The following is a 12,693-nucleotide window of genomic DNA, read 5'->3' on the forward strand; positions in this document are numbered from 1 at the left end:
GTCACCGGTAAGACAGTGCGCTGCTCCAGGGAGGGGGAGCCCTATGGCTGGCGGGTAACCGACGCCAATGCACATTGCAGGGTCGGGCCCCTTTTTCTTCACTGGGTGAGACGCCGCAGAAGTGGTGGAGACACCCCCTGCCTGCGTCTCCCCCGGGAGGCCAGTAGAGCCAGGGAAAAGCCCCGACTCCCTGGATTCCCGTGAATAGCCACGTCTGCCTCCTAGCAGACACTAAGCTAAAGACTAATTAGCTGAGTGCCTGCAGGGGGGATATAGCCAGGGGGGAAGAGCTAACACCTTTTTGCTTAGTGTCACCTCCTAGGGCAGTGGCTATATCCCATGGTCTTGGCTGTGGCCCCCAATGATACGGACAAGAAAGTAACAGTCATCCTAAGCTTGCAGCGCTGGAACAAATCAAGGCAGACGCTGCAGCGATTATTGTCACCAGGCTGGGAATAGGCTGGTCTCAGCGTTGTGTCCTGGCAGTCGGCTGTCAACTCCGTGCTGGCCGCAACTCCCTGATGGGCACCCCCCCACTCACAATGCTGCCACAGGTGGCACTTGTGCTCCGCCGCTCGGGACAGCCGGCCACAGCTTCAGTGCTGCGTCCCAGCAGCCGCCTGTCAGCACCGTGTCGGCCGACACCACCGCTAACCGCTACTTATGCACTCCCCTGCTGCCAGCTGGGAATCTGTAGTGGCCTTCCAGGACCCACTGGCAACAAGATGTGCAGCCAATCAGGTACAGGGGGAGTCATCCCCCTGTCAATCTTGACTCCACTAGGAGTTCCTGGTGGCGTCAAGATACAATAATACTGACAGGATGATACTGGTTTTCGGGGAGGTGTCAGCAAGTGTCTAATACACAAGTGTATTGCAAAGCATGTTATACAGTTATCTGGTGCAATCCGTGTTGAAAATTTTTCAATAGTAAAATCTGCCCTGTTATTCATGTGTGCTAGGTGCAGGATCTCCAATATTTATCTATGAGATGCAGCATCCCACGGCTCTCCTTGCCTCCTGCTTGTATTGTTAGAGGATGACCGAGAAACCCATCACAAATTTTAGTCTATGGAAAGCAAAGTGAAGCTACATCACGTAGGGATACACTGCAGTGCGAGTTAGGCAACAGAAGTTGTACATCACTGATCTATCACTTGCTGCCATTACCTTACTCTCACACAGGAGACACTCGGCGCAACACACAGCGGCCAGCACTTTGACATCATGTCCGACATCCTTCTGCCATAGGCAGAATGTGAAAAGCATTCTGCGGTAGGGGAACCATATCCCAAAAGGGAAGAAAGCATGAAGACTGCAGAGAACCCATAAGTGGCACATTAGCTATAGCAGGTATATATAAAAGGACTTCTACATTATTGCATTATTTAATAGTCTATGTTGTGCTAAGCAAGCGAAAAAATAATTGCTGGAGTGCTTCTTCAAATACCCGATTCTACCAAAAGCATAAATCCATTGGAAACCTGAAGATTCAGGTCCAACTGCAGGCAAAAATGGGCCATACTCTAGCAACACTAAAAATGCTGAAGTCACAAGTTGGCTCTGTGGTATTGCTCTGTAAAGCTACTTTAATAGACCTATAAACGCAGGAATGGTCACATGCTGTAATGGGGATCACTTTAGGTAACTTTATTATAACATTTTGAACAGAGAAACTGAAGAAATGAAACATTTGTGAGAATATGGTTTTTAAACAAGCTGCTCTAACAGGTCAGACACAGTGGACCCATATGTGTATTGGCCTAAACTTTATGGTAACATCTTAAAACTGACTGGTTCTCCTTCGAATCTCTTCCACCAAATTTTGCCTGCAAACATCAACCTAGAAGAAGAAAAGGAAAAAAAAAAAGTGTAAAAATATAAAATAATTTGAACAGCAAAACAAAAATGTAAAAGATGGTTTTACATAAATCTCCTGCAGTGTTTTTTGTAACAGATCTCCGATGCTTATAACAATGGTTGCAGAGATAAAGCCGAACAGTTTTTTACAGCTGCAAATAAGAATTCACTATTTACTACTAAGAGGCCATTTTGAAATCAAAGTAGTGATCTGAATGAGCAGCTGTATATAGCAACCACTTTTCCTTTGAACCAGATGAGGGTTGTTATTTCTGCAATACATGACCTTTACGACACCCTCCGAATATACAAACCTACCTACACAGTAAAGAAGTGCTTCATCCACAAGCATTTTACATCGGTGTAGCAAACACGTGCTAAGGGTGCATTCAGACGAGTGCATGCGTACATAGGTGCGCACAAAACCATGCGTCTATTAGAACCATTGCTTCCCTATGGCGTGTTCACGGGTCATCGTTTTACAGGCATGCAAGATTGCACCATAGGTCTGTGGTGCATGCCAATATTTCCCAGCAGTGATGCCCCTTGTCACTGAACACTGACAGCACTGTCACAGTGTTCAGTGAAAAGGGCACTCCCCGCAGAGAGTAAAGAATCCCCTGCCATGGCTGTCACAGCTGTGGCAGTATATTTCTTCATCTCTGCGGGGCTGAAAAAGTCCCCTGCCAAAGCTGTGGCAGAGGATTGCGATGTTCTCCCATTGCTTTTAATGGGACCGATGCTTCTGCAGTCCCATTGAAAGCAATGGGCTGTTGGCAAGCCCTGCAAGAATTTTCAGGGAAGGGCTTTAAATATAAGCCCTTTCTGGAAAAATCATCCGTAGAATATGTTAAAAAAATATATGTGCACACTCGCCTCTCCGTAGGTGCCAGGGCTCAGGCGCATCTAGGTGTGTCTTCTCCCTGAACTGCTCCAATTTAAAATCCCGCCTGCTGAAAGGGCTGTATCTGATTAGCTGAGCACTTAGTCAATCACAGGCAGCACTCAGCTATTCATTGAATGTAATGCATGGAAGAAAGATTCAGAAAGAGATTCAGAGCAGTTCAGGGAGAAGACACAGTTGACGCGTCTGAGCCCCAGCAGCAGCTGAGAGGTGCTGGCATCCTACTGCTTTCAATGGGGCTGCAGAAGCGCTGGTCCCATTGAAGGCAATAGGAGAACATCGTGCTTCTCTGCAACAGCTGTGACAGGGGATTATTCACTCCCCGTGGGGAGTCCCCTTGTCACTGGACGCTGTTACAGCGCTGTCACAGTGTTCAGTGACAAGGGGACTCCTCGCGGGGAATATTTACATGGCAGCAGCTGAGAGCTGAGTAAAAATAGAATATATACATTTTTTTTATACACACAAACCATGCAGTGATTTTCAGGGACGGGCTTGAAATATAAGCCCTTCCCTGAAAATCACTGCAAGGGTTGCCGGCATCCTATTGCTTTTAATGGGGCTGACGGCAGCAGTCACAGCCCCAATGAAAGCAATGCTGCACGGACCTGCATTCACACGTTTGTGCTGGTAGGAAGGTGCGCAGTTTTGTGTGTACCTATGTACGCATATGCTCGTCTGAATGCACCCTAAAACTGAAGCCATACATCGATCTACGCAACACTGAGAGAAATAATCTTAGAGCTGATGTGTGGACTCTGCAATGGAAGCATAAAGTAGGTTTCCTCTAAGGATCTGTGCAATGGCAACATGCAGTTTTCAGTCCAAAGGAAACGGGCCACGGTAGAGACGATTCACCTCTCGGAACTCCGATAATCAGCAGTGAGGAAGCATGGGTAGACATTTGTAGGGTCAGGACGTCTGCCATGCTCCGGCCTCCAACAATTTTCAGCTCTGCTGGCAGAAAAAAAGCCACAGCGGAGATCTCAGCCAACACGAGGAACTAAAGATGGAGTTAGACTGTGGGCCACAATGTCTCCTCAGTCACCGCTAAACCCCGCTGCCCTGATGATCAGTGAAAGCACAAAAAGTGCTCAGCCCAGTAAGGAAGAGGTTAATGGGGAAAGAGAGCAGGGGGTGTACTAGCATTGATATTTCTTTCTGACAGCAGACTGCAAGATGTGGGGACATTTTAGAAAAAAAAATTCTTACAAAAAACAAGATTTTTTTTAATTACCATAAAATCTCTCTCTGGTTATAGCCACTAGGAGGCAGACACTAAGCAAAAAAAAAAAGAGTTTACTACATAGTTACCAGCTATACTCAACCCGCAGGCACCAAGCTAATCACTTTGTATGTAAACAGTAGGAGCAGCAAGTAGAAAATGAGAGATAAAAACAGTCAATGTAAACATTAAAGACTGCAACACAGCAGAAAACCTTCTGAACCAACAAGTCAAAAGACAACATGAATTCGTCATGAGTCAAACTGGGTGGGTACGGTCCCCTCCAATGAATGTGATGAGAGAGATTTCATGGCAAGTACAAAAATGTTGTTGTCTGTTGCATTAGTTACAGCCCCAGTCACCAGCGCTGCGAGTGTGTGGTAAACAGTAGCACCACCTGGGAGAAAGACCCAGGAAAAGAAGTCCCCCAGGAATCCAAAAGCCCTAAATCAATGAGATGCCGCCAAGGAGCCCCCGAGCAGGGACACAGCAGTGTAGAGAGGGAAGGAGCAAATGGGACTGTCTCCCAAAGGGAAGACCCCATGCTACCCAGAGAAAGAATGTCCACTGGGGGACTAGAGACAGTAGAGAAGGAAGAGTGGTAGCACTAGTGGTAAGGAAAAGGGAGAAGAGGATACTTACCTGATAGAGAGAATACTCAGGTGAGCACCCCTGTGCTTCCCTGCCTTTAAGTAGGAAGGGAGTGCTCCAATAAGGGGGCCACTATAGCCGAGACCTAAGGGTCAAACTGATGTTGGCCATGCCATCTTGTCTTCTGAGAGTCGGGCTGACATTACACTAGTTAGCTCCAGTCTTTTTGTCTTCCTCAGTGGGGTAACAGGGAGAGTTCAGTGCCAGCTCTGTATTCCCAAAGACAAAATGGATAACAGTTGAAGACCAGTAAATGAAGACACTAAGCTAAAATGGATTAGCTTGGTACCCGCAGAAGGCATATAGTGGGTAGGAGGAGCAAACACTTTTCTGCTTAGTGTCTGGTTATAGCTACTGCCTGTAGGTGGCACAGTCTTAAGCTGTGTTCCCTAATGCAACAAAACGAGAAAATACATTGCATAGTCTTATCTCTTGAAAATATACCATCATTTTAGAAGAAGATGATTATACCCCTTAAACAGGGGTTATCTAGGCTTATAAAGACATAGTTGCTTTCTGCCGAAAACAGTGCTACACCTGTCCAGAGGTTGTATGTGGTATTGCCCATCAGCCCCCTTCACTTCAATGGAGCAGAGCTGCAATACCACATACAATCTGTGGACATGTTGGGTGCGGTGTTTTTGAATACGTTTTAAAATCCACTTATGGTGTTAGCCTAAATCAAAGTGCATCAGAAACTGTGTAGACCTGCCTTGTGTGAACTTAGTGTTACATACCTCCTCCCTTGTAGAAACATCTCTGAGCTTCACTACTCCATCTTTGAGTTCCTGCTCCCCAATAATGGCCACTAGTGGAATACCGCTCTCTTCACAGTACTGCAACTGATTAAGTAACTTTGGATTTTTCTTGTACAACATTTCTGCCTGTGGGAACAAAAATAGACGATAACAGGAGATGTCCTGACAGGTTGTAAAGAGAGTCTATAGCAGCACAGATTCAAAGAACAAGCTGGTCACAAACACGTCCAAAGTTTTAAAAGGAATCTGCCACCAGGATTTTCAGTGTGAAACTGCCATCAGAGTGCTTACAGTCATGTTAAGCGTACTACGGACATGTGTGGAAAATAGTAAAATAGTTCCTAAGCTACTTAAAAAACTGTGGTTATAGCTAGTGCCACTAAGCAGCAGACACTAAGCAGAAAAAAAAAGTGTTAGCTCCTCCTACCAGCTATACCCAACCTGCAGGAACCAAGCTAATCAGTTTATACACAAGCAGTAAGAGTTGCCAAGCAGACACGCAAAAAATAAAATAAATATAAAAAAAAATTTGTATTGACTATGTCATGCTAGAACATAAAACTCAGGATGGCTCCATGGTCAACAACAAAGTAAATGCCCCAACCTGGATGAGAAATTGTAAAGAAAGTAATAACCAACTGGGTGGGTACTGTGTCTGCCCCAATGAACGAGACAAGAAAGATTTTACGGCAAGTACAAAATCTAGTTTTCTCATCTGGATCATTGAGGAACACAGCTTAAAGACCATGGGATGTCCTAGAGCAGTCCCTCAGGGGTGGGAAAATATATCAGGCTGCAGGCGGTCAATTTACAGCAGTCTGTAAAACTCTGACCGAGCTAGGAGTCTGTGGATGCAAAAGTATGAACACGATAAAACCTTGAAAAAAAGTATACAAGGAAGACCATGTAGAAGCCTTACAGACCTGCAAAGCTGAGGCCCCGTTATATACCACCCGCGAGACACCCACTGCCCGAGTAAATGTGCCGTAACGTGGAATGCAGGCACGCTGCCCTTGGCACAATACACCTCTACCATTGCTGATTGTATCCAGCCAGAAATGTCAACCTTGGATGCCATAAGGCCACGCCTCAGGCCATCTGGGTCACAAAAGTTCAGCAGCTTTGATTGACATCAGGTAGACATCCAGATCGCCCCACCTTTGAAAAATTTCCCGAAAGACCTCGGGATACAGACCCCTTTCGCCCAGACACTTGAATATGGTGTGCTGTGCTGTCAGCTTGCTCACTTCATATATCTCACGATCCACTGCTTGCTCAAGCGGGTTCACCTGCCCCCAGTCCTGGGCTTTAAGCAGCAAAAAATTCCATACAGGAAAAGTGTAATCCACGCTTGCTTGCAGAGTAAAATTTATAATCTTCTTTTATTTAGTCATATTTAAAATTGCCAGGTATACACATCTCTAACCAGACGCGTATCGGCTACACAGAGCCTTTGTCAGTGGTAGACTATCTTTCTGCTTATGAAAAGTCAGCTATACAATTGTCTACCCCTGGTACGTGAACTGCTGAGAGTACCAGAAGGTGATCCCAAACAGGACAACCCGTTAGCTGGGGTGCAAAGTGATAAACGCAACAGGAGAATGGTCCGAAGTTCCATCACATTTATTGGAAGTGCGGATACTTCTCTGCCCCAAGTGCCCTACACTGTAAGGTTCTGAAGAGTATACCCCCAGCTGGAGAGACTGGAATCCGTGGTGAGCACGTGCCATTGGAGGGTCAGAAAGAAGCACCCTAGATGGATCTGCGGGAAATCCAGCCACCAGCGAAGAGAGCACCAAGTTTGTGCCCGGATCTTCTAATTCAAGGAGTCCAGGGATCTGTCCCATCTTAGAAGGATAGATCACTAGAGGAGCCGGGCGTGAAATTGGTCGAACGGCATTGCCGCAAAGGAGGACATAAGTCCTAACACTCATGCAGTGGTGCATGGACACTGGGTTCCTAATTTGCAGAGAGTGCATCTTCCTCTGGAGGCAACAAGATATGGGCTTGAGCCATGTCAAAGAAGAGGCCCAAAAAAATCCAGCCGTTGCAAGGGTGGGGCAGTCTATGATCCACCCAGATGTGGACAGTGTGTCCATAGTAATGTGGAGATTCTGCAGGTTGGCCGTCCGGTTAAGGGCTTTATCATGTCAATGTCGAGATAGAGGATGGCTACTATAGCCTTGGCATAGAGGAGAGCCATCACTGATACCATAACTTTGGTAAATAGTCCATGGCAGTGGATAGCCTGAATGGGAAAGCCATGAATTCATCGCGATCAGACAGCGAACTGAAGAAAATGCTTGTCTGCTCAGCAGAGGAAAATATCAAGGATGCCTACCTTCATGTCTAGGGATGAAAGAAACGGCTGCATAGATGCAATGACAGATTTCAGTGGCACCATGTGGAAATGCCGGACCTTTATGTTTTAGGTTATTTAGATCCAGAACAGGACTGACTGACGCATCCTTTTTGGGCACCACAAGAAGTTGTAATAGAACCCTGCAAAACGCAGATGGGGGAATGATGCCGCCCTGAGAGGCTAGGCTGTGTTTCGCCTAAACTAAGGCTCTTGGATTTTGGAGCTTAAAAAGCGATAGGGAGGATGGGCAGAGGATTAATTGTATGACATAGCCCAAAGAAACCAACTCTCGACTCCAGGCGTCACACATGGACAAGCCAGGCCTCTGAACCGTGAAATTCCTCGTTCAAAGGGAACTTTCCCTGATTTGTCCCTCACTCTGGACAAATTGGGTGAGGGCCGACCGTCATGAGGATTTAACAGAGGAGGACTGAGTACTGTGAACGTCAGGAAGGTTTGGGCTTGATGCTCTTTCTATACGAGGCCAGGGAAGGTGAAAGGAACAAAATAGAGGTCTTCCTTTGTGTAGCTCTCACCCACCTGGGTCTGTTCTGTGGTAGGCGAGAACTTTTTTCTACTAGTGGCATCGGAGATGATCTCATGCAGTCTGGTGCCAAAACGTCTTGTGCCAACAAAGGGAAGGTTTGTCAGAGACCTTTTAGAGGAGGCATCTGCATTCCAGGATTTTAGCTACAAAGTCCGGCATGTGGCTACTGAAGCTGCCAAAGCGCGAGCTAAGAGCATGGCCGCGTCCAGGGAAGCTTCACAGATAAACTGCCCTGCCTGGCCTATCTGATGTGCCATATCTGCTAATTCTTCAGCTGATGAACTGGAGAGGACACATCTGCACAGTTCCTTGGCTCCTTCAGCAACTGCCTTGCTGACCCAGGTAGCGGCAAAAACTGACCCAAGAGCCGAACCCACTGTCTCAAAAGGAGGTCTTGGCTAGGGATTCAATCTTCTTGACACACACACACACACCTTGAAAAGATGAAGGATCCGATCTAGGAAGAGTAGCATTCTTCGCCAGTAGGGACACTGGCAGATCCACTACTAGCTAAGTAGACTTCACTAAATCCTCTGGAAAGAGAGGAGGACAAAGTTCTTTGGCGCAGTGAGGCACTTATAATGAAAATTCCATTCCCTGATTATGGTTCAAAATGTATTTATTGATTTTATAATAAGAAACATGTTACATCATCAACAAAATGGCAAAGAGTTGCGATACAGTGCAGAAAATTGGGCAGCCTGTTGGACAGGGTGTGGTGGCCGAGAGGCAGGGTGAGCCAACCTTTGTGCCAGCCCCACCGAACGCTGCCGCCAACGGTCCGGAAGCTTTATAACTAAGGCTACTGCCTGGTAAAATTGGTGTTGCAACATTGTGAAAACACTGGTAGTAACAGAAATATAAGATGGGGGGGGGAGTGAGGAAAGGCAAGGGGTAGGGGTTTAGGGGATGTAACGAAGAGGGGGGGAGGGGGACGGCTGTCAGCGACCTGTGCCCCGTATCGGATTCCAGAAGTTGCGTGACAATGGAGCATCTATTTTAGATTAAGAGGGTAGTGCGCCTGTAAGAAGCCATGTCTTTAGGTCAGGGGAATTTCTGAACACAATCCAGGCCGTCCAGGCGGCATAGTATTTTGGGGAGTTTCCTTTGTCTGCGGCACCCAGGTCCTCCATGTGGCAAATGTTATCCATGATTTCCAGCCAAGAGGTCCTCGTGGGAGACAAAGTTGTCTTCCAGAGTCTTGGTATATTCTGTCTCATGGCTATCAGGAAAAATCTGAATCCATTCCCTGATTAACACATCATCCTCATGAGGAGAAAAAAATCTTTGGATAATGCTTTGGACGTCTGAAAGAAAAAGCTGCTGTAGATGTAGTTGGGTTCTAATCTGATACCCGCAGGGTTTCTGCTACAGCGACAATTAGGCTATCCACCTTTGTGAAAAATTTTACAAGCTTGCTCCTCGTCCAGATCGGAATCAGAGGGGGGACTCAAGATAGTTCACCCTCTGAGCACATATTGTGTCTGAAGTAAAATTCCAAGCGCACTACTGGAGGTGGTAAACGGTAGGACTATTCTGAAAAATAAAAGTGTACTGGACACATGGTTCCACCTACCAAGAAATCACCATGGACGCCGAAGTAAGGTCTGAAACCACCAGCGACAGGGAGCGTGCCCATTTCGACTCGGCAATCTGAAAGGGCTTAACGACAGGGAAGCCAGTAATGGGATGTACAGCTGCCTGTTGCGATGGGATACAGTTAGGACAAAACTGCTCCAACTGTCCGTATGAAAACTTTGTTTTGCAGCAAGTGCATGCAGAATACTTGGACCTGGCTGACGACCATTGTCTCTGATCTTCCGCTAAAGTGCTAAAAACAGATGCCACATTAACCAAACACTGTGGAGCACTACAACTGCAGGCAGTACAGCAGGAGGGGTTAAAACGCAGGGGAACTAGCCGCCAGGCAGAGCTTACCCGAACCACTGCTGTTCAGTGGAGCAGAGGAAACTGTGGATCTGATGCCAAGAAGTGAGCGGATCGCTGTACTCTTGTGTTGTCCAGTGTGGAACTACACGTCCCCAAGGCTAGACTCCTGAAGAAGGCATGAAGGGGTGGCCCTTGGGGACAATGTAAACGCAGCATGGGCAGGAGAGTCCGGTGGCCTCCACACCCCCCTCACCTGCAATACCAGCTCCGGGCCCGTGATCAGGAATGATTTACTATTTGACACAACGCTATGTCCGTAGTACGCTAAACATGACTGCAAGCACTCTGTTGGCAGTTTAACACTGAAAATCTTGGTGACACATCCCTTTTATTTTTTATCCCTTTAATTAAATCCCTACAGTGAGTAGCCGGTTCTACAATACTCAATCCCCATAAATAGGGCCTTTTACCCTCTCCTGACATGGCTGTTTCAAGGTCCTTTTAGACAAGCTGTTTTCTCCGCTGTATGTAACAAGCGATGAGCGACAAATAACAATCAGCACTCATTTCAGTTTCTTTCACATAGGCCAAGAAGTGACATAATTAGGGCTCACTCCCACGTTTTCTTTTTGTAAAAAAACAAAAAACACCACAACACTGAGCACTAGTGCAAACCCAGGAATATGGCAGCAATAATGTGTTTGTTAGGAGTCCTTCAGGATCCCCAAGTGGTGTATTATCCGTAATCCTGAGGTTCTGGAGACAACCCAACCACAATACCATCACCTACCTTGATACCTGCTTTCCAGAGCTCAGCTATAAGTTTCATCCTTTCTTCTAAAAGCTTCTTCTGAGCAGCCGCAACTAAAACCTGTGTCTCTGTGAGCCGAATTTTCTCTATAGAAGACTGAAAAACACAAAACAGTACGATAAAGAATCAGGAAGTTCATAGAATATGGATGTGTGGAGTACAAGTAGAGTGTTGTGCACAAGTCAGAATACTAACTATTCACAAGATACTGCACAATGTATTCAAAAGGGATTTTTAGTAGTTAATGTAAAAATATGTTATTAATGAACTGTATTATAGAGTTTCCCCGAAAATAAGACAAACAGTCTTATATTATTACTTTTTTGTCCCAAAAGAGGCACAGTGTTTTATTTTCGAGGGGGGCCTTATACTCACCTGGTCCGCGACATCGCAGTGCCTCGTGCTGCTGGTCTCCGGCAGCGATGCGACAGTCTGCAGTGTCCTCTGCACTGAGATATCCTCTTCTTTTTGGTGACGTGGCTTTGAATACACCGCCTCCAGCAAAGCAAGAGCTGTGATTGAGTTGACCACCAGCCAATCAGTGTTGGCGCTCGATGAACGAATCACAGCTATTCAGTGGTGTCATTTACTAAATGGCTGTGAATGATCGAGTGCCGACGCCGATTGTCTGGTGCTCGATCCAATCACAGCGCTTGCTTTGTTGGAGGCAGGGTATTTAACCCCTTAGTGACGAAGCCTGTTTGCGCCTTAGTGACGGAGCCAAATTTTCAAAATCTGACATGCGTCGTTCAACATAGAATAACTCCGTAAAGGTTTTGCATAGCCAAATGATTCTGACATAGTTTTTTCGCCACATGTCGTACTTCATTTTGGTTATAAAAAGAGACCGATATAATTTGCGTATATTTATTAAAAGTACCAGTATTGGAAAAATTTTGAAAAAATTATCATTTTTTCACATTTTCAACTGTAATATCTCAAATATGTCCAAACATACTGTACACATTTTTGATAAGATATATATTTCCATCTGTTTACTTAATTCTGAATGCACATTTGAAAAACTTTTGTGTTTTTTTTTTTAACCATGTAGATGATGTACAAATTTAACATTACTTTTCAGCATTTTGAGGAGCACTTTGTTTTCCTGCACCAAGCCAAGTTTGCAAAGGCTCATGAGTGTCAGAATAATCGATACCCCCCAAATGACCCCATTTTAAAAACTACACCCCTTAATGTATTCACTGAGGGGTGTCATGAGTATTTTGACCCCACTGTTTTTTTTTCAGGAATTAATTCAATTTAGGGGAGAAAAAAATAAAATTTCATATTTTTGCAAATATGTCATTTTAAAGACATATTTTTTTCCTATAGTGCCCATGAAAATGATCATTTACACCCCAAAATGGATACCCCTGTTTCTCCCGTGTTCAGAAACATACCCAATGTGGCCCTAATCTTATGTCTGGATGCACAATGGGGCCCAAAATGAAAGGAGTAGTCAGTGTCTTTCAGAACATAAATTTTGCTTGAAGGCGTTTTAGGCCCCATAGCACACTTGTAGAGCTCTTGAGCGGCCAAAACCAAAGGGAACCCCCACAAGTAACCCCATTTTAAAAACTAGACCCCTTAACGAATTTATCTAGGAGTGTACTGCCCATTTTGACCCTACAGTTTTTAAATGAATTCAAGCAAAGCAAAACGAAAAAAATGTGATTTTCGTTT

General features: G+C 45.5%; 1 protein-coding gene across 2 annotated transcripts in view; it reads right to left on the minus strand.

Annotated features, from left to right (window-relative positions):
- Window positions 1-1,647: 1,647 nt before the first annotated feature.
- Window positions 1,648-12,693, minus strand: part of LOC136611248 (histidine--tRNA ligase, cytoplasmic-like) — a 50,761-nt gene continuing 39,715 nt past the window's right edge. For both annotated transcript variants that reach the window (XM_066590684.1, XM_066590683.1), the window contains 3 exons: window positions 10,987-11,103; window positions 5,377-5,523; window positions 1,648-1,842 (listed from right to left, as the gene is read on the minus strand). In XM_066590684.1, the coding sequence (XP_066446781.1) occupies window positions 1,783-1,842; window positions 5,377-5,523; window positions 10,987-11,103 (324 nt within the window). In that variant the 3' untranslated portion in view covers window positions 1,648-1,782. The remainder of the gene's footprint in view (window positions 1,843-5,376; window positions 5,524-10,986; window positions 11,104-12,693) is intronic.

Source organism: Eleutherodactylus coqui, chromosome 2, assembly GCF_035609145.1.
Source record: "Eleutherodactylus coqui strain aEleCoq1 chromosome 2, aEleCoq1.hap1, whole genome shotgun sequence".
Taxonomy (NCBI): Eukaryota; Metazoa; Chordata; class Amphibia; order Anura; family Eleutherodactylidae; genus Eleutherodactylus; species Eleutherodactylus coqui.